At 41.8% G+C, this 20574-nt stretch overlaps 1 protein-coding gene across 6 annotated transcripts in view; it reads left to right on the forward strand.

The window, feature by feature from the left end:
• The window catches only part of PDE8A (phosphodiesterase 8A), a 154842-nt gene that overhangs the window by 119441 nt on the left and 14827 nt on the right, over positions 1–20574 (forward strand). For all 6 annotated transcript variants that reach the window (XM_042039290.1, XM_042039288.1, XM_042039292.1 and 3 more), the window contains 12 exons: positions 4058–4146; positions 4732–4783; positions 4884–4926; positions 5838–5915; positions 6882–6952; positions 7527–7691; positions 10091–10139; positions 10427–10562; positions 12878–13076; positions 15831–16048; positions 16876–17008; positions 20387–20551. In XM_042039290.1, coding sequence (XP_041895224.1) covers positions 4058–4146; positions 4732–4783; positions 4884–4926; positions 5838–5915; positions 6882–6952; positions 7527–7691; positions 10091–10139; positions 10427–10562; positions 12878–13076; positions 15831–16048; positions 16876–17008; positions 20387–20551 — 1398 coding nt within the window. The remainder of the gene's footprint in view (positions 1–4057; positions 4147–4731; positions 4784–4883; positions 4927–5837; positions 5916–6881; positions 6953–7526; positions 7692–10090; positions 10140–10426; positions 10563–12877; positions 13077–15830; positions 16049–16875; positions 17009–20386; positions 20552–20574) is intronic.

Consider the following 20574-nt stretch of genomic DNA (forward strand, 5'->3'; position numbering starts at 1 on the left):
TTTATGCTGTTTGTAGCAAATGGTGTGGGAGTACCGAAGAAAAATGAGATGGATGCACATGTTATCTGGTGCCATGTAAATGAGAAAAGTACCATATTGAAGTATTTCACCAAGAAATGTGGAAGCTGATTTGCAAGTTCAGACTGTAAAAATACCAAGGAGACATTTGCAATATCACTTGAAAGTGATAGGCAGTGTCAGCTGCCAGCTGCCAATCTGTTTAATTCCCTAATGGCATGGGAGCTGTCTAATGGATTTCCATTAGAAATGCTCATTGCACAGAGATGAGCTGGTTTCTGATGTCACTGAATGTGACACAGTGCCCTGTAGGAAGAGATCGTGGAGGTTGCACAGAGAGCTTTGGGAATGGGTGTGTTTGGTGATGTGCCAAGGCCCAGGCTGGGGGTCAGGAGAGCTGGTTGGGTCATTGGGACTCTGCGTGGGAAGCAGCACGACATGGCACAGAGCAGGGAGATGCCAAAGTGAATCATGGCACACAGGGATGCACAAGCACAGATGCAAAGCTGTGGTGAGTCATGCTCTGTAGGTCAGGGTGCTGACACAGCGACAAAAGCTGGGTGCAGATTCCACGTGCATTTCGAGGAGAATGTGTCGCTCATTTCCACGTGTGTTGGCCTGTTGGAAGAGATCCCAGCCACAGACAATAGTTTGGATTATGGTGCTTCACACCTCTGTTGCCTGACTGAAGTTATTTTGGTAAATGTGTGCAATACAGAGCTGATGTTAGGAGGGAGTGTTTATTAAGTTCTAATTCAAATACATTAGATAGGTCAGGCCTTAAATCCACACCATCAAGATATGAAGTGATAAATTTTCAAATGGGCTGATAAAAATTTCATTAGTAACAGAAATATATTTCACTCTGTGAACAATAGAAATTTAAACCTAATTCAACTCCTTCCTTGTACTAATTTTACTCCCAACTGTGTGAGTTGAACAGTGAGGGCTAATGAAATACTACCTACTTAAACCTCTCTGTCTGGGACAGCTTCAGCTGTTTGCAGGTGTTTTGTGTTTCCCCTTGGAACATTTCATATATGTAATCTATGCAACCTTACATTTATATATTAATATAAAAATGAATTGCCAATTAAATTATTACCGGAAGCATTTGCAAGTAGATGTTAACTGTGAGGAACAACCTTTGAAATACTTGAAGTTTTGAGATCATTTGGGTCAAGATGCTACAGCATTTTCAGAGGTGCCTGAGATACCTGGATCATTCTGACATGGTCTGTGTATAGTTTTCAGGCTTGTGATTTCTTTATATCCTAAATTTAAAAGACTACACTACAATAGGCCATATATTGGCTACTGTAGGTTACAGCATATCAACAAAAGGAAACTGCTGTTGTGATACTCTCCTGTCCTGTTTGACTGCTCTGTTTTGAACAAACCTGGTACCATACTAACATAGTAATAAAAATAATAGAAAGCAAGTTTTTCTGGTCTTTGGAAAAATCTGAGCTGCATGAAATTTATCTCATGCCTTTAAATGGAATTCAGGAAGATGGAGCCTTGCAGCATTTCACCTCTAGTGCTGTGAGCAAGTTCAGTATATTCAAACAGAACTTCATAGGTGTTATACTCAAAAATTGATAATTGCATGATACATAGGAATTCTTGGGTCAGGATGTTGTTTCTCTTAGTAAAAACCTTATCTCTGGAAGTTAATTTTTTGTTCCTACAGCTGCCTGTAATTTGCCAGAAGCCAATGTTATTGAAACATCCATCTATCCATACTTGAGGAGTTAAAAAAATGTTGTGCTTTTCTTCATTCTTCTGTTTCCTGATTCAGATTGCATCCATTAAGATGAAATGTGCAATTCTGACTAGAATTCTTGCTGCGTCTGATCTCCGCAGTTTGACACGAAGCTCTTAGTTTGGTTTTTTCTGAAGTGAGATGAATAGCTACTGATAAAGCAGACAAGACATGCAGTTCCTCCTGCTGCTTGGGAACTGTTTGCAAGTTTTTCACACAAGGTCTTTCCAGAGAGGGTGGGAGAGCAATCACACTCTGTGATGAAGGTCTATGACAGCACCTTCCTAACTCAGCCTTCGGTTCTGGGAGATCGTGTTCGCGAGGTCCCGTGTTTATTTTGGTTTGCTCTGCTTTCTACAAGCAGTTTGCTGAACTTTGCTGTCTAGTGCAAGAAGTCCCAGTCTAAAAGGAAGGCTGAACTGGGGGGTTCCTTACTGTGCCTGTGTGAGTGCTCAGTGGATAGATGTGTGCCTTGGCCTTCTTCATGGAGTTTGAAACCTCAGCATTGATTCACTGTGAGGGGCGGCACTCTGGGGTTTGCTGTGCATGGTGTTTGCTCTTGTTTGATCCCAGCACTGCCCACAGCAGGGACTGGTCATGGTGCTTGTGTGGCTCCAGTGGAGACATAACCATGGGCTTGACTGACAGCACGTCTTGGGAATAGCTCTTTTCTGTTGGATTGCTGACAGAGGCTCTGGGAGAGAGCATATGGTGTTCTTAAAATACATTTAAGTAACATCCCTGGGAGAACTTTACCTACCAGCAGGAGTTTGGCTTGGACCTCCTGTTTCTCAGAATTGTGCTGACCTTTTCCCTCACACATTTCCTGCCACAGTTTAACAGGTTTTAGAAATTCACAAGTTGAAAAATCGATCTGTTGACTAAGAAGAGCACATTAGTGAATAACCTGCCTTGAAAAGGATGTGATTTCAATGAGGGAATTATCCAATCTGTAGCTTCACCCCTTTGTGCACATCCTGGGTTTATTACCTGAGTTAGAGATCAATTACTCATCTCTACCTCATCCTGGTTGTCAGGAAACTATTGATATGCATAGTTTTAATTATGAGAGCATTGAATTTTGCGGTGCTTGCTTTATCTTTATTTGTATTCCTCAAGCAGCTCACAGAAGACATTATGCTCACTACACAGTTTGTTACGCACAATTCTCTTCTGACAGATCCTCAGAAAAGCCTTTCATATTTTTTTCTGTACAGCCTGTCACCATGCAGTTCTCTGTGGGCTGGAGTCTTTATTTGCTGGCTCCATCTACATAAATGTAAAACTATTCTCTCTGTACCTGTGCTCTAGCCTGCTTGACTGTGAAATCTGTCAGTCCCACATAAATAAATATGTATTGTGTGCCTTGTAGAGGCACACAATATTTAAGATCTGATCTAAAGTTTGTTGAACTCAATGGAAATACAGCAATTGGCACAAGCAGTTTGTGTTAAGTGAATGTGCAAGATGGATTCAATTATTCATTAATCACATGGTATTTAGTAAAGGCCCAGCTCAAAATATGCATCTGCTAAAAGAGACCACCAACAGCTCTTCTAGGGATGGAAACACATAGGCAATCCCAAAACCAGAGTGCTTTTAGAGGGGAGGCAGAATCCAGGAGCTATTCTGCTGGGCTCTCTTCTGCTTTAAAAAAAAAAACCAGATTAAATCTCTGCTGCTTTTTCATAGTGAACTGACAGTATGGAAAGTAAATGTGCTGGGATATCAAAGCACTTTTAGTCACAGATATATTCAATGTTCGCCAGTGATAAGACATCCCAAGCATGCAGGAGAGAGTGCATCCAGCAGGGAAGGTGATCAGGGCAGTGTAACAGCTTTGCAGTGACCTTCCTGTCCCGGATCCCTGGGGGAACCCACACCTGCAGCCCCGGGGGGACTCTGCTCCAGGCAGAGGCTGGTCTGAGCTCCTGCTTTTACGGGGCTCCTTGCTAGGTCTCCCCAAAATGAGCTGCAACACCACTGAGGTAGGATGGGGAAGAGAATGTGTGGTTCTGATTCCCACAGCTCCTGAGGTCCAGCTGTTGCCATCAGAGTATTCCCAGGCTGCCCCTCTGGAAGTTCTCTGTGCATTGGCAGCAACACAATGACCAGTAGGTTACTTACAGGGGAGAAATGTGAGGGTTTGAGCACAGTTTAGCCAGTCCTGCCTGGTTCTGTATTGTGAGACAGCTTTCAGTGAAAGAAGGTATGAAGCTACAGCTTCTCTTTGTGTTTTAGCTGAACTTCCTTCCACTTGAATTATTTTTTCAGGAATGGCAAGGAATGTACTATGCGAAAAAGAAAAATGGAGATAGCATACAACAAAATGTGAAGATCCTACCTGTCATTGGACAGGGAGGGTAAGTATGAAAGCTAAAGCCATGATTTGTGTCTGAATGAAGGCTCAGTTTAGAGTTCAGTTGCTTTCAGCAGATATTGGGTTATCCTGCTACTGAGTATAATGGAAGCTTATGCAAGGAAGGGTGCCTCAGACCTCTGCACTTAATTCCTTGGGGCAAAATCAACTTTACATGCTGCCAGCAGGGAAAGTGAAATACTCCTAATTCTCCCCCAAAAGGAGCCAAAGATGCAGATGTGCTCACTTGTGACTCTGACTTTCTAATTCTACCCTGAAGTGCAAGTGCACCCTCCTGTCTTCCTGTGCATTGCGTTGGTACCACCAGGACCCGTGTCCTGTTTCACTGGGCACCTGTACCATGTCCTTCCATGCTCACTTTTCCATGCTCCTTTCGTGGCTGTTGCCAAAGGTTGCTACGTGATGAGGTCACTGTGTGCTTTGATCACAGGCAAAAATTCAAGCATGTCTAGGTTTTTGTGCAACTTCCACTTAGTCCCCAAATCGAGCCTCTGGAGCACCCAAGTGTCAGCACTGAATTAGAGCTGAGGTTTGGATGGGAATTAACAACACTGTTTTTTGCCTACAGAAAGATTAGACACTATGTGTCAATTAGTAGACTGTGCAATGACAACAATAAGGTAAGTGAAAATAGTGCAATGCTCACTTTAGTTTGAGCCCTAAGTATTCCAAAATAATGGCAAAGTTCTGAATAACTGGATTTCTCATGCTGAATTTCAGGTGGAGAAGACATGTGAATGTATTCAGGCTGAATCTCAGACAGGTACGACACATCTCTTCTGTCCCAATAAGTGGAGGACATGCCTGGGGAGAGAATAAAGGCCACTCACTGTCAGTGATTTGACTAAAAACACAGTTTCACAGAACAGTCCTGTTTGCCTAGTGATAAGCTGGGAATCCAACCCAAAAGGCAGGAAAGTAAATACAAGCCCCTTGTCTACCTGCCTCACTTATTTTAGAGGTGACATAAAGCAACCCACCTTTGAAATCACAGTCACAGGGCCCCAAGTTGGTATGGTGGTATTGCTGGAGTCAGTGCCACAGTTCAGCTGTAGGTGCTGGATCCCTGTGGCAGAATTAGAAATGAGAAGGATGCTGTCATGTCATCGTGTTGCTGTGGCTGCTCTGTAGCACCTGTGTCTGCACTGTGGGGAATTTGCATGTGGGTGGAAATGAGGATGGCCAACACTGCCATTCACCCTCAGTGAGGACATCCTTGGCATCCACGCTGTAGGTACTTGTTAGGTGTAGTCTTAGCACAGGCTGAATCTTGGAGTCCGTAAGGAACCTGGGACACCCTGCCTGGTTTGTTGGCATGTGCTCTGCTTCAGCCTACCCAGTTCTTGGTGGCAGTGGTTACTTGAGTGAACTCAGGTGTGCTGCACAAGCTGTGTTCACAACTGCAATTGTGTCACAGTGGCAAGAGAGGAGCTTTTCCCTCCACACTGTTTCCTTCTGCACAGACATTTAGGCATGTTCTGCCTGAGAACTTGGCTGGGTTCAGGGCAGTGTAATAGGGCAAGAGCTTTAAAAGGCACTTTCATCAGCTCTCATCTACTGAAGCATTGAGGTCAGTGTCACTCAGCTGCTGCCAGGCTTTTCTGAGCTTCAGTTCCCTTAACACACATCTTAGTCAAAACTTTGTGTCATTATGCAATATCCTTTTCTTCACAGATACTCAGACTTGCAGACACAAAGACATGAGGAAGGGATCCCTGGATGTCAGATCCACAACATCACGAGGGAGTGATGGTATGTGAAACAACTCACTGTGTTGGGTCTGGCTGAGTTGGAGTTGTCATGCAAACCCAATACACAAATTACTACATTTCTTACCTCTTCTCTTGATAAATATATTATGATTTTTTTCTCAGTTTGTTTTCTTACTGTATTTTTCTCTGTTAGATCACCCCGAACTTGATAGATTAGTCACATACTCAAAACTGTTGCTGATACTTACATGCTTTTGTTAAACCATACCTCATCACAGCCTAGGCAGCATACACTAGTGAAGCATGTCTGTGGCAGTGAGAATACAGCCGTGCTCCAGTATAGCAAAAATAGCACTGATTCTTCCTCTTAAGAACAGCTCAGCACAATGAGTAACAGAGATTTGTCTGCATTTTATAGGTAGCACAATATCCAGAAAAGTCTCATCTTGACCTTTCCTCTGCAGAACCAAAATTGCTAACCAATATAAAACATTTGTTTTTAAATTTCCAATGAATAATAGGCCAGAACCTCTGCTGTTTTTATGTGGGATAGGTACCCACTTCAAAAGAGCTTCAGTGATTTACCTCAGCTTGGAAGCTGACTCATTATGACTTGTCATATTGCATCAGGCAGCAAGAGTAGATACATCCTGTAATAATCTAAATTCAGTGGTTACCTACCTGTGCCTGCCAGTTTATACACACACATCTGTGTAGTCTTTTAACTGAGTTTGTAACTGAATATTTTAATTAGTTTAAATAAAAAAGCAAAGCCCTGATTTTGCCAGGCTGTCACAGCCACTTACCTCGAATCAGGGACATCAGTGGTTCAGCCAGCATCTCTTTGCATTTGCGTGTCCCCAGCATCACAAGCATGTGTATGCATTCTGCAATAGATTGCCTCTGAAAGGCACAGCAGGGTAAGCAGTGCAGAAAAGGCCTCAGGAGTTCCTGGCTGCATCCTCCTGTCGGGCCTTGTACAAATCCTGCTCTGTTTTGCACACAGGCAGCTCCCAGCGGCGCCGCTCCTCCATGGCCAGGGTCCATTCCATGACTATCGAGGCACCCATCACCAAGGTATGGTCACAGCACAAGGCTCCAGGGCAGCACCCAGGCAGCACCAGCCTCTGCTGCAACCCCTTCCCCTGTTCCACCTGCCCACTGCTGTAGCTCCAAAAAGCCAGATAACTCTGAGCAAAGATCTCCCAGACCTGCTTGGTAGAGTGCCATCCATGGGGTCAGCCATCCTGTGATCCTTTTTAAGAAGGAGGGACTGGAGTTCCTCCTTCTTACTTATGGATTGTCAACTGCTTTCTGAAACCATTCAAGGATTTGTCAAAAATCAGCTCTTTAATAAATCGAGAGAGGCAAGTGAGAGAAAGTTACATTAAATCCATTCAGAGACATTTTGAGGCTGTGCCTTGGAGGGGAAACTCATTAATAAGATTGCTGTCTTTAGAGCCATGATCTTATTCCCAGAGTCGGTAGCAAACATCAGTGTTTCAGTAATATCCCTTTCATTTTGATTTTCCTCCATGCAGATTAAAGTTTTAGATCTTGTTATTTTCCTGAGTTTCCCATAGTAATTAATGAGTGTGTGTGTTTTTTTTAAATCACTTCTAAGTTCACAATATGTCTAATGCTACATTAGGTAATAAACATCATCAATGCTGCACAAGAGAGCAGTCCCATGCCAGTTGCAGAAGCTTTAGACCGGGCTTTGGAGATTTTAAGAACCACTGAACTGTACTCTCCACAACTGGGGACAAAAGATGAGGATCCACATACAAGTGACCTTGTTGGAGGGTTAATGACAGTAAGTACTTACTGCCACAAACAGCTCTTGATTAATGTTCTCTGCCTGATTTTCCCAGTTACTTGATCTTTATCATCTGCCACGAGCTCTGCCTCTACAATGCCAGATTTTCAGGAAAAACTGCACACCTCTTTTTGTAGACTTTCCCCCCCTCTACTTGAATAATGTAGCTCTGAAAATGGGAAGAAAATTGACCAGCCCCATTAAAACATTAGTTTAGCTAGAAATGGAAAGTAAAAACAGTTCTTTTTTTTTTCAATATGATTCATTTGAGTAAGGTATAGATGGGAGAGGAGGAAAGAAAGAGAACCAGATACTTGCATTTATTAAGACTAGAATGACATGTTTTGGGGGGGCTTTTCAGTCTACCAAAAGAACGTGTTTTCAAAAGAATGCAAAATACATATTTCTGTTGCTGTTTCTTGGATTATATTTGTACCTGTATCATGGTACCTAAAGCTGAACAAAGGGCACGTAGCGAAGCAAGAACTGAACCCAGACCTTCAGAGCCCAGAGTCTGACCCTCCTGATGGTAACAAGATGAGTTTAGATGAATGTTACCTGTGCCTTAAGGATATGTGTTCTCATTAGTCTGTAGGTTGCATGTGAAAGGCTATGTCAGGAAAAAAATTTACAGTGTGTTAGATGCAAAAAGGCTCACAAGATGTGAGCTTTTCAGAGATGTCTCTGGGCTATTATAATTTCATGTTGGAGCTATCGTGATGCCTTTGTAGTGTCTATCAGAATCTTCAAATAGTTTATGTGTATTTTTGCCTTTTGAAATACCACAGCAAATATCTAATGGGGAGAAACATATGGGAGACTCCAAGAATTCCAGGAGAAGACCTGGATGGTTCATACTGGATTGTATTTACTAACTGAGTAGACAAAATTTATTGTTACCTTAACTAGAAAAATAGAGGAAGGATATTGATACATACAATCATTAGTCTCAAAGTGAGAGTCTTTTCTCCTGCTGAATACATAAGAGTCCATAAACTCAACTGTTTTCTCCTTTTTGTCGATTGTTGATTCTCACATGCATTTCTGTTCCGATTGTATTTGGTCCCCAAACATGAAGATAACAATGTTGCAAAATATAAAATCCTTACTTAAAATAAACCAAAGGCTCTTTCATGGAGCAGTAAGAAAAGCTGAGAAAATTCATTTCAGAGCATATGGCATGGTGTGAGTTTTAAAGTTATCAGAGAGAAACATTTTACCCTCAAATGGTCTGCAGAAAACAGAATCGTATTGTTCCATTTGTGTTCAGAAGTTATGTCTGAGAAGGGGACAAGTAATACATTATTGGATTTGAACTCTCAAGCAGGAAGGGCATTTGGAGTTCAAAGATAGATTTACCAGATACAATTACACCTGCTATTTCAACTCTTAAAGAACTGATCTTTGATTCTAAATGATAGGCGGCATCTGGTGTCCTAAATATTTCTATTGAGCAGCCACTGTTGTACTCCCTTTCATTTTAAATCACAAAACTTCAGACTCATTTACTTACAAATGTGAAAATAAAAATTTGATGTAACAGTTCTTTTAAGAGCAGATATTCCATGTTCAGCTACAGGATCCACATTTACTTCTGCTATACTTGGTGTGAATAACATTTTTAGTAAAGTGCATTCAGAAATTTTTTTTTTAAGCACTGTTTTTTTACATCATGGGCTAAACATGAGCTAACAGCTGTAACCTCAAAAGAGCAAGCAGGATTTGGGCCACAGCATTTAGAATTATAAAACGAAAAGTAAATATTAAATACATAATTCTGTTAGTTTTAATCCATCATCTCAGTGTTCACATCTGGGCATCATGCCAGAATTAAGCCTAGGAGGCACTGAACTGAAGAATAAACAACTGTACGTTCTGTGTGATGGAAAGGAAGCCTCAGAGTAATTTCTTCCCCTGCAGCCATGAGATTCTTCTGCTGCTGAGGTGTCTGGATCTGCTAATACCAGGGCAGGAGAGCAGGGGAATATCTCCATCCACTTCCTCCCACCACCCACCTTTGCTTGTTGGTGGGAAGTGCGTGGACGCACCGTGTCTGCTTTGTGGCACTCAAAGACCCACAACTTGTGTGCATGTTGTCCAGACAAAGACAGATGTGAGGCTGCAATTCCAGACCTCCGTCTGCACCTGAGAAACTTGAGTTTTTACCTGTCTGAGTCCATATTGTATCCCCTAGCCTGCAGTTTCTCATCTCTTAGGAGCTGTATGTAAAACAGGCCAATCTCAACAGTACAGACAAATAAGGGAGAGGCGGCTCTGATGACTGTGACAGGTTGCAGTCAGGCTTCTCTGAAGTTGTTGTGCTGCTATTTGGAGTCATCATCTCCTAGACCTTTTGTGCAATGCCCTGCATTTAACTTGCAACTTTTATTTAACAGGATGGTTTACGAAGATTATCAGGGAATGAATACATATTGTCAGCAAAACGTAAGTTTTAATTTGGCAGCTACTGAGATACTAGAACATGTGCAAAAATTTAAGAAACAGGGGAAATGTGATTAGATGTTCTTTTTTATGTGCATTTTTTGTGTTGGGGGTTTTTTATCTGTAAGCATTTTTCTGCAGCATTACTGAGCTTTATAGAAACAAGAGTTGCTGGGTGTTACTACAGAAGAGAAAGCATGGTCAATCAGTAAAATTGTGTCTCACTATTAAATATGCTGCTTGATATACTGTTAATTAATACATCTAGTAATAACTGTATTCCTCAAAAGAGACTCATCAGGTCGCTGGCAGTCTGAGCTCTCCGATCTCCCTCAATGACATCCCCCCTCGGATAACACAGGCAATGGAAAATGAGGAACAGTGGGATTTTGATATCTTTGAACTTGAGGCTGCCACCCATAAAAGGTCAGTAAACACAAGAGCTCATAAACTGAAGTTGCTGAAAAGCGACTTAAATGTCATTCTGTAACCAGATCCTTAAGTTCTCTACCTGTGCTTTTAAAATGGAATTAATTTTATTTCCAGTTTCTGATGCTTGAAATTTTCTCATTGTCATTTCTAGTTGTGTATGCATCTTAAATATCTTCTGTTACATCATACATTATTTCCTGCAAATTCCCAGTGGATGTAAGTGAAGATTATATATCTTTGGTATGATATAATGACAATACAGCGTATTTTTTAAAGCCTTCCTTTACTCAAAAATAGAAAAGTTGTACAAATCAAATTATTTTCTTGTGGGGATTCAAATTCTTATTATGACAAACCGCACACAGAGTCAACATGCTGGTCTTGATTTGATCAGTTGATACAGATCAGGTTTTATTTTCTTCCCATTTGATTGGGTAGGTTTTATTCCTGAACAGTTCCAATACAGCTTTTCTGCAGAATTCCCATTGCCTATCTCTGGGATTAGAGGAAGGTCTTTATTCTAAAATCTTGGCAGGCTACATTATATGTATAAGCTTAACTGAAGAATATTTACTGGTAAAAAGCAGGGCATACCAATTTCCATCCCAGAAGTTTTCCAAAGCAGATCAGCAGTTTTGATAGACTGTGCTTCATTAGCAGCAAAGGCTCCCCCAAGACTGTAAATTGATCTTTCTGTTTAAGTCCTTGGTTTTGTTTTCTGATTCTTATCAAAAGTTCCCCTTTTGGGTCTAGTTTCATGTATCATGCTTTGTCTTAAGTAAAAGCTTTTGTGAGACACTAATTTGGAGGCCAGATCCTGCAATGAATTGACTATCTTAAACCCTTTGTCAAAATCCCAGATCTGTAAGAGCTTTGAAAGGTGTTCAAAACCAAAGCCTAAGAAAGATGTCAGGCACTTAGTTAACATATATACACTTCATTTTTATACCATGGTTTTATGAGCCAAAAAGGTGCAAAACCCCCTAGGGTTTTATTCTTCTTTAAAATTATTTTATTTTAAATGAAGGTATTTACATCCACTTGCTGGTTTTCATTCTTTGCTGCATTTTGATTTCTAATGAAGTGATACAGATAGGTAATTAAAAAGAAGAACATAAAAATACAGTCAGTCTGTGTGGTTTACAACATTTAATGGGTACATTGTAGTAACTTAATTAATTATCCCAGCCAACATGCATGAGATCACCAGGTAAGTTGCTCTGTTCTTACTGATCTGGAGGGACCACAGAGGGACAAAGGAAGTACTTCGTTGCATGTACTCTTATTAAAAGTAGTATAATTATGATTGCTTCCTACTGTGTTTAAATAATGGCAGTTCACTTGTTCAGAGAATTAAAGTGATTTTCAATGACTCACAAGTATGAATATATTATTAGTATTGCCTTAAGTCCAAGCAGACATGTTGGATCCCTGGGTTCTGAGAATTTCAGCCTTTCAGTGCTGACAAGACAAGCAGTGATCCTCAGAAGCACACTGTATTTGATCCGAAACCCTGGGAAAGGCTCCCTAAATTGTGTGATAACACTGAGGTTGTTGCTGTGTAATTAAAGTTATATCACTGGGTGGAATATGTAGAGGTGTAGAAAAATTAGGTTTAGGGGATACAGGCAACAATATGGAGGGTTTTGGGTGTGGATCTTCTTTTTCCTTTCTCCTTTTTCCTTCTTCTTCTCAGATCTAGGGGTTCTGACTATTGGGCTGAAAATCCCTCACTGCAGGTCATGAACAGCTAGTTATTGGATTATAAATAAAAACAAGTTACTTGGTTGGATAATTTAAACCTTAAAAAGCCTTGGAAGTTGGAACTCACAGCCATTTTCTACCTTGCTAACTTGGAGGCACACTCTGTGCAGCTGTGTTATAGATAAAATATAATAAACAATGAAGTCCGAAGGAATTCCTGGTCTCCTACATTTTAATTCAAACTCTGAGTAAAAGAACTCACGAAATAGAAGCCAAGAAGAAAAGAAAAAAGAGTAAATTAATCCCACGGGATGCTAATAGAGACATATGGTAATCAAGCCAGGATAATGAATTAATTAGTGCATTACAGTTCCCTGACAGAGAAAAGTTGGAGACACCTTTGTCTGACATGGGGGGGATTAGGGAGAGTTGACTTTATGTATGTTGGAGTTCTGGTATATGACACAGTAATGCTGTAACGAGTCCTTGTACATCATTTTACATGTCATTAGCTAAAAATGCTGCATGGATTCATACTGTTTATGCTATGTCATGTTCTTTCAGCTGCATTTGTTTTAAAACTTTCTGTTTATTTTTCTCCACAGGCCTTTGGTTTATCTGGGTCTCAAAATATTTGCTCGCTTTGGAATCTGTGAATTCCTAAACTGCTCAGAATCCACTCTGAGGTCATGGTTACAAGTTATTGAGGCTAACTACCATTCCTCCAATTCCTACCATAATTCTACTCATTCAGCAGATGTGCTGCATGCTACTGCTTACTTCTTGTCTAAAGAAAGAGTGAAGGTGAGTCCACACTCTGTATAAGCAACAGTGTAGGTGGGAAGTATGGATGCAATCAAAGAAGGATCTCTCAGAAACAGATTCAAAAGCCAAATGTCTGTCTAGTGCCAACCAGTTTGGTAACTCTGAGGCCAAAGAACTGGGCTGCTTTACATGAATTCTGGGATCTCTCTTTCAGTATATGTAGAAGGATGGATACTAGTATTACAGAATTGAACAATTCTTGATGGGAGAATAAGAAAGCCTTCTTTTCAAGGGAAACTACTTCATATAGTTAAACCTTCTCAGATAGGTGAGCTAATGACACAATTACTTTTGTGCTGGTACATGCCAGATACAGGTTTAATGGGATAAATCACCATCTCCTATGTCTCGTGATGGTCATTTTGCAAAGGACTCCCAGGACAGTATAGGCCATAAAGCAGGGTATATCACCCACTGGACAAGATGCCCTGAGACTTGTAGAGAGTGCATTGGAGGAGAGTATTGAAGAAAATTACTTGTCAGTACCGTAACACCCACCGGGGTATTAGAGCCACTGACAACCAGAATAAATCAGAGCAACTTTTGCTCTGACATGCCCAGACTGGAGAAGGGGAGTAAAGCAGTGCTTGGTGTGTGTGCATTAGAGTGGTAGGACATACTTCTGAGTCACATTCTTGGGGAGAAATTCTGAACTGGCCTGCCTATGGATAGTGCCAGTGATGGGCACCTGGCTGAGAAACTAGTGACTGTAAACACGCTTCTGACAGCTCATTAAACTGTAGTAATTCCCTTGACTCGGAGCTGCAGCTCATTAGTGTGCTCTCCAGAGGCTGATTTACAAATACTATATGCCAAGTGGGGATAGAACATCACTGGATTTTTTTCAGCCCCTGATTTGCCAGAGGGTTTAGCTGGTCTTCCCAAGAATATCTATGAAAAACAGACAAGATCTGGATCCATTTCAACACCACAGAAGCATGACTGCCTCCTCTTTTTCCAGAATGTTATTTCTGTTACTCTGTAGGCATAGGAAGAGAAAAATAGTTGCAGCAGCAGAAGGAGCAGAATCAAAGTTCAAAATTCTCTCTTTATCTCTTCAAAGTTAGAGCCCAGCTGCTTTTGGGTTGCCCAGAGTTCAACTTAATCTAAACACAGCCCAATTCTGCCACTGAAATTCATGCTGAGAATACTTTTTTTTTTTTTTTTTTTTTGTCATTTGAACTCAGTTCTAACTTGCCTAGGAAAATTTTCTGGCTCCCAAATTGAAGCCATATTCTCAGAATCATTTCCACTTCTGTGCCGTGGGAGTTAAGATAGCAAAGTTAGAATCCTTGACTTGTTGGGTGTAAAAGTGCTGTAAATCCCTGTGAAGTAAGTGTCAGGTAGACTGCTGTGGTCCTACACGTTGGGTATTCTCAAGTTTCTGGCCATTTCCCACTTGCACAGGTCTTTCTCAGCCAGACTGAACACTGGTCAGTGTACCCCTCTGAGGAGAGCCTGTTCTCAAATCTCTCTCCTAACTTCATACCACAAAAGTAGAATCCCATGAGCAGCAGCTGAAAGAAAGGAGGAAGAAGCTAACACGCAGCAGAGAGTATTTCAGACAGTGCTTGCTGTGAACTAGAGCAGAAATAATTATTTGCCTTCTCTTGTTCTGCACAAGACTCTCTTGACAGTCCTCAGTGAGTAATATCCTCGCTCCTGGAAAGCCAAGTCATTGTATCATTTCAGGAGGTGTAAAGTAGGGTAGGGTTTGTCTTTTCATCTAGCAAGTGTAACTATTCTGAATGGTGGTAGAGGGCCCGTAGAGAATTTGGACCTCAAATTAAAGCTAATTGGAATGAAAATTATCTGCCCTGCTCCCAGATTCAAAGGGGAATATTTCTGCTCTTGTGTCTCTTTCATTTTATTAAAATTTTTAATATAATTGTTTTGTATCTGTGGTCCTTCACAAATGCCAGTATAAACACAGCACAAAGGCTAGTTTCCCAATGTATGCGAAATATTTCTGAGATGCTTAGTTCTTTTTCTCCTTTATGCTATTAATAAAGTATTAAAACTTAAGTGCAAAACCTTAAGAGTCAAAAGAGTTTTGTATTTCATGACAGGATAGATAAAAATAGACATAAAGCAATGCCCATTGCAAGTAGACATAAAGCATGGAGTGCAGCATGCTACCAGAATCAGAATATGACACAGAAAGCATAGAACACATCGTGTAATTTATCCATGGATGCAAAACACCAAATATTCTTCATAGAATATGCTTTAGCTGTAACCCCAGGACACTGTTACTGAAAAACTGGATGTATGGATAACATTCCTTTCAAATTGTAAACCTAGGCAGCACGTAAGTGGAACGTGATGAGGACACATTAAATTGCCAAAGGAAATTAAGGGGTCTGGTGGTAATAGAATAATTTTTAGCAGTATTGGTCGTTTTTCCAAGCCGAGTACCTTAACTCCAAGTGAAGGTGGTTTCAGTGTTGCTAGAAAACACAAACTAATTTATTACTTTACATTTGTTTAATTTGATGTACTGTGACAAAGGTGTGGTTAAGGCAAAATTTAAGAGGTACAAAATGGCCAAAAAAGTCACGCAATGTTCAATGAAGCTTATAATGAATTTTCCATTGCTCTGTGTAGAACATATGACCTTTACTGATCTCCAGAGTTTTGGCTTTTATTCCTCAGCAACTTGGCTCAATCTTATGGACAGAATAGGGTTTCTAATGAGTCTGCCAGGAAAACTAAGCACCCTTCTATTTTCAGCAAACTCTGGATCCGATTGATGAGGTTGCCGCGCTCATTGCTGCCACAGTCCATGACGTGGATCACCCAGGAAGAACAAACTCCTTCCTGTGCAATGCTGGCAGCGAGCTCGCAATTCTCTACAACGACACGGCGGTGCTGGAGAGCCATCATGCTGCCCTGGCTTTCCAGCTCACCACCCGGGATGGCAAATGCAATATATTCAAAAACATGGAGAGGTAAGCTTAACCCCCAGGCTCCTTGTGTGCCCACTAACACTTCTCACGTCCCTCTGTGTAACATAAGATAAACAAGCATCCTAGAGGAGGGCAGTGCCTTGGGGATAACTGTCCATGGCCCATGTGAAATTTGCTTCTGAAAGAGAAGAGTGCTTCGGCCTCCTTTGCAAAGACTTCCGAGTAATTCCCCAGTGTCAGTTTCTCCTGTGGATAAAAAGGCAGACCCTAGGAAACTTAGTGTAAATCTTAATGTGAGCAAGTCTAGCAGAGTTACTTTGTGTCATTGAACGTAGGGAACAAAGAAAGAAAGAGCCACAGAGCATCAGTCAAAAATTAACTACCCTGTTGAGGTGGTCAGGATAATGAAGGACCTGTTGCTATTGCAGCCTCAGAGAAGCATTTAGGGCAAGGATGTGACCATTGCCTTGGTCCTCACAAGATACAGCAGAAAAATATTGCTTGAATATTGAAAATACTGAAAATTTGACTGGAGAGTGAGCCACTGCTGAGTGTCTGTGCTAAAAGCCTTGGGAACCTGTGGGTGTGGCATGTCCTGGCAGCCTCCTAAGCAGCTGGTGCCTCTGCTTCTGCCCAGCTCTGGCACTGTTTCTCCTAGAGAACCAGTCATGGCTGGAGCATATATGTCTCTACACACCAAAGGTACTCCATCTAACACAGATGCAGCTGCCCAAGCCTTTATTACTGCTCTTTCTTCCCCAGCACCTCTCTCCAACAGGAATGGTCTGTAGCATTTTTGTTAGACTTGTTTTAGCAACCAGCCCTTTGTGAACCAGCCAGCATTCTTAATTGTTTCCTTCTTTGAACAGGAATGAGTATCGAACCCTTCGCCAAGTCATTATTGACATGGTCTTAGCAACAGAAATGACAAAGCACTTTGAGCATGTCAACAAGTTTGTCAACAGCATTAATAAACCCTTGGCAGCGCTAGAAGAAAATGGGGTAAGCAACACTGCAAGTCCTCCTTAAAATGCCTAGGCAGGGACTGGGAACCCTTGGCAGTAGGAGATTCCCACATGGTGTTCTGAGAAAGTTCATCAGAAACGTGGAGAAAGAGAGACTGGAGATTCATCTTTCACCTCTGGGTTTGAATGCCCTTCTGCTTAATGTGGCTGTTGCTCATTTTGAGGGTGAGTGGGACTCACTTGGACCCCATTAATATCACAGTGCTGTGATGTCCTACTTGGAACCAGAGCCTTGGGCTGTACGTTTTCATGTAAAAATGCCATTCTGATTAACCCCATCACTCCCATGGACAGACTGGCAAGACCAGGCGTTGTTGCTGGCCGTTTCTGCAAAGGAGGCAAGGTTTGCTTCAAAACAGAGGGTGAATTACTCCCTCCCTCCCAAGGGGACATGCTGGGGGTGCAGCATAAGGGCAGGTCTGTGGGCTGGCATGTGGTGCATTCTCTGGGAATAAGGACCCTCAGCCTCCAGTGCTGCCTGGCAGCATTCATGGGGTTTCTGTCTGCTTTCTTTTTTAATCTTTAAAATAGATGATGGTGACATTATGTATCATATAGACATAATCAATAGCCATCTGGAACCCCATGGACACAAAGAAATCGCCTGTTAAGAACTCTCTCTGGAAAACCACACCAGTTTCAATAACAGCTTCAACCAGCAGTTTTGTTGCCAGTAAGAGCATAATGTATAATAGTAAGAGCATAAGTGTATAATTTTGTTGGAATTATTTTTGCAAAGAGAGGACTTGCAGAAACGGTTATGATAAAGTTTGCATCGGTGGCAACGTCAGTAGGAGCCGTGATGGTTTTCTGTATTTTCTTACCATGTTTTTTTAGAAAGCCACATTTATGACTGTTGTGTGTAATGGGGGAAGGCAGTCTTCTGATTATCTGAGAGTGGAAGAGAAACAGGTCTTGTTCCTTCACCCATGAGAAGCAGACTGGAGCTTAGTTGGAGAATTGTACCTTTGTCCACAGGAGTATATGCTAGAATTAGCTTTGTTCTTGGCACCCGGCGATGCTAATGGGAACTCTGTGAATGTGAAGCCGAAGTCCCAGCAGGACACTGGTTGTACTGAATAAATTAGATGAAAGGATGTTAAGTTCCCAGCTGGACAGCCTCTCTGGATGAGCATAGTAGCATCAGTGCAGGAGGAGAGCAAGGGAGCTGCTCCTGCTGGATGTAGTGCACTGCACTGGCCCTGTGGAGTGTGTAACTCTCTAGGGCTCCTGGTCCTGCTGAAAGGCTCTGCACTGGCCTGGCTTGGTGTGCAGAGCCCCTTCTCCCAGCCCCAAGGACTGGGATGCAGCAGTTGTTTGAGCAGCAGCATGCATCCAAAGAGCCAAATTCTTGCCTATTACAGGGAGCTGAACAGCTGGTGCTGCTGAAGAACAGGGCTTGGACCTGTACAGTCAGAGAGTAAAAACACATACAGGGACAGAGAAAAACGCAACAAGAGTTTAGTTCTACCCTTAAGCCCCAGAGACTGCAGGGAAATAATCTGCCCCATAAGGCATTTGTGATTCACAGCAAATTGTGCCCAAGGATGGGAAGAAAGACAAAGAATATATAATTTCTATTGAAAACAAGAAGCAAAATGTTTCCCTTCTTTCAGCTGGGAGTTTCAGTTCGGCAAGTTCCTATTAAAAAGCCTGTAATGTGTGAGTGGGTAAAGCAAATTATTTACTGTGCTGAGCAGAACAACACTGTCAGCCCCTCTTTCAAGCCTGTTGTCCCTCTGGCTGCAGCAGCAGTGTGTGTTTTCTGGCCTGGTTTCCAGTCGTGGCGGTGACTCAGTGTAGTGTTTGCAGGCTGAGCTGCCAACCGCCTGTTCCAAATGGGACAGTTCCACTTCTTTTTCTTATTTATTATTTTTATATAAATTTGTTCAAAGAGCCATGCTGAGAAGTTGCTCTGTTTGTTTCCTTTCTGCTTTTGTTTCATAAACTGAAAAAAATCCTTTCCAGCTCCAGCATCCTTTATCCTCCCATTTCCCTTCATGATGTCACCTAAGCTATGACAGGAAGCCAACATCTGACATGCAGAGACACCCCTGCACTCTGAGCAGGATGCTGGGATTAAGCACAGTTTGCACATTTTATTCCCAAGGCATCTGCATCCAGCAAGTAGAACTGTGCCTTTGGTTTGAACAGATCACAGAGGTGAACATCCTTTCTTGATTCCTGGTGGTTTACCTACCAGGGTGTTCCCCACTATCCATAACTGAACAATCTCTAATTTTCCATACCTAATTTCCATGCTTGTGTTTCTGGAGCTTTCAGCACTTTGTGTTGGCTTTCTCATATATAATTTTTCCATGCATTTGGAGGTGTGTACATCTCACTTTGTTTCTTCTGTTTTCCCTTCCACGTACCTAAAAATGAGGGAAAATAATTGGTTTGGGCGTCTCATTTTGGTGAGGACTGTGGAGCTGGTATTTCTGAGCCACTTCTATACTACCAAATATTTTTTTTATTACTGTCGGTTTCTTCCTTTAGGAAGAACTTTCTTCCCCACAAGAATTTTCTTCTGAAAAATGTCATGGTTATTCTGACCTAATAAAAGGTCAGAATGTTTCTGCTGCTTTGTATCTCCCTCTTTGTACAAAACATTGCAGGAACTGGTAGCACATTATTATTATTATTATCATTATTGTTAGTTACTTCTTCCCTGCTCTGACTGTAGAGCAAGACCTTGTTAGGTGACAGAGAAGTCTTATATGTTCCTTGCTTCCAGGAGTTTCTATTCTGAGTAGACAGCATTGTAAATTCCTGTACCTATCCACCCTTAAAGAGTCCAGAAACAAGGGAAGGGAATGAGGAGCATGCCTGGGGGGCAATGTGGGATCTGACTCTGCATAGTAGCATAGTGCTCTCAGAATACACTGATGGGGTTTGTGTGCCAAGGGTGACTCTGCATTTCGGGTCAGTTCCTCTTTTTAAACCAACTGTTCCACTCCTAATGTGCAAGTCCATTAGTCCTTGGATTTCAGCAGAGTTACATTTTTCTGCCTACACGGTCCTCATCACTCTGTGTGTAGTGATGAATTGATCCTCTCCACACTTTTGAGAAGGCAGATAAGGCATAGAGGGATTAGATGACTTGCCCAAAGATGCCCAAGAGATCTGTCACAAAGACAGTGACTGAATCCAGAAACTGGAGTTCAGTGCTAGCTCAGAGCTGTGGCTAACTTTCATAATCCACCTATAAATTCAGTTAGACATCAAATCTGGTAGCCAGTAGCAGGACTGATCCCTGTAGGATTTGCTGAAAGCATTCCCAAGGCACAAAAGCTTTTGAGTTAGTGCGTGGAGACCTTGCTAATGGATTGTTTTTAATTCTTAAATGTTACAGAATAATGGCGATGGAGAGTCAATCAAAACTGTTCTCAGGTCTCCTGAAAACCGTATCCTTATCAAGCGCATGCTGATAAAGTGTGCTGACATTTCCAATCCATGCAGACCCAGAGAACAGTGTATAGAGTGGGCCGGCCGCATCTCTGAGGAGTACTTTGCACAGGTAAGGCAGCTAAAACAGGCTGC

Source organism: Corvus kubaryi, unplaced genomic scaffold (assembly GCF_017639235.1).
Source record: "Corvus kubaryi isolate FWS band 111438036 unplaced genomic scaffold, C.kubaryi_AGA036_p1.0 37394, whole genome shotgun sequence".
Classification (NCBI taxonomy): domain Eukaryota; kingdom Metazoa; phylum Chordata; class Aves; order Passeriformes; family Corvidae; genus Corvus; species Corvus kubaryi.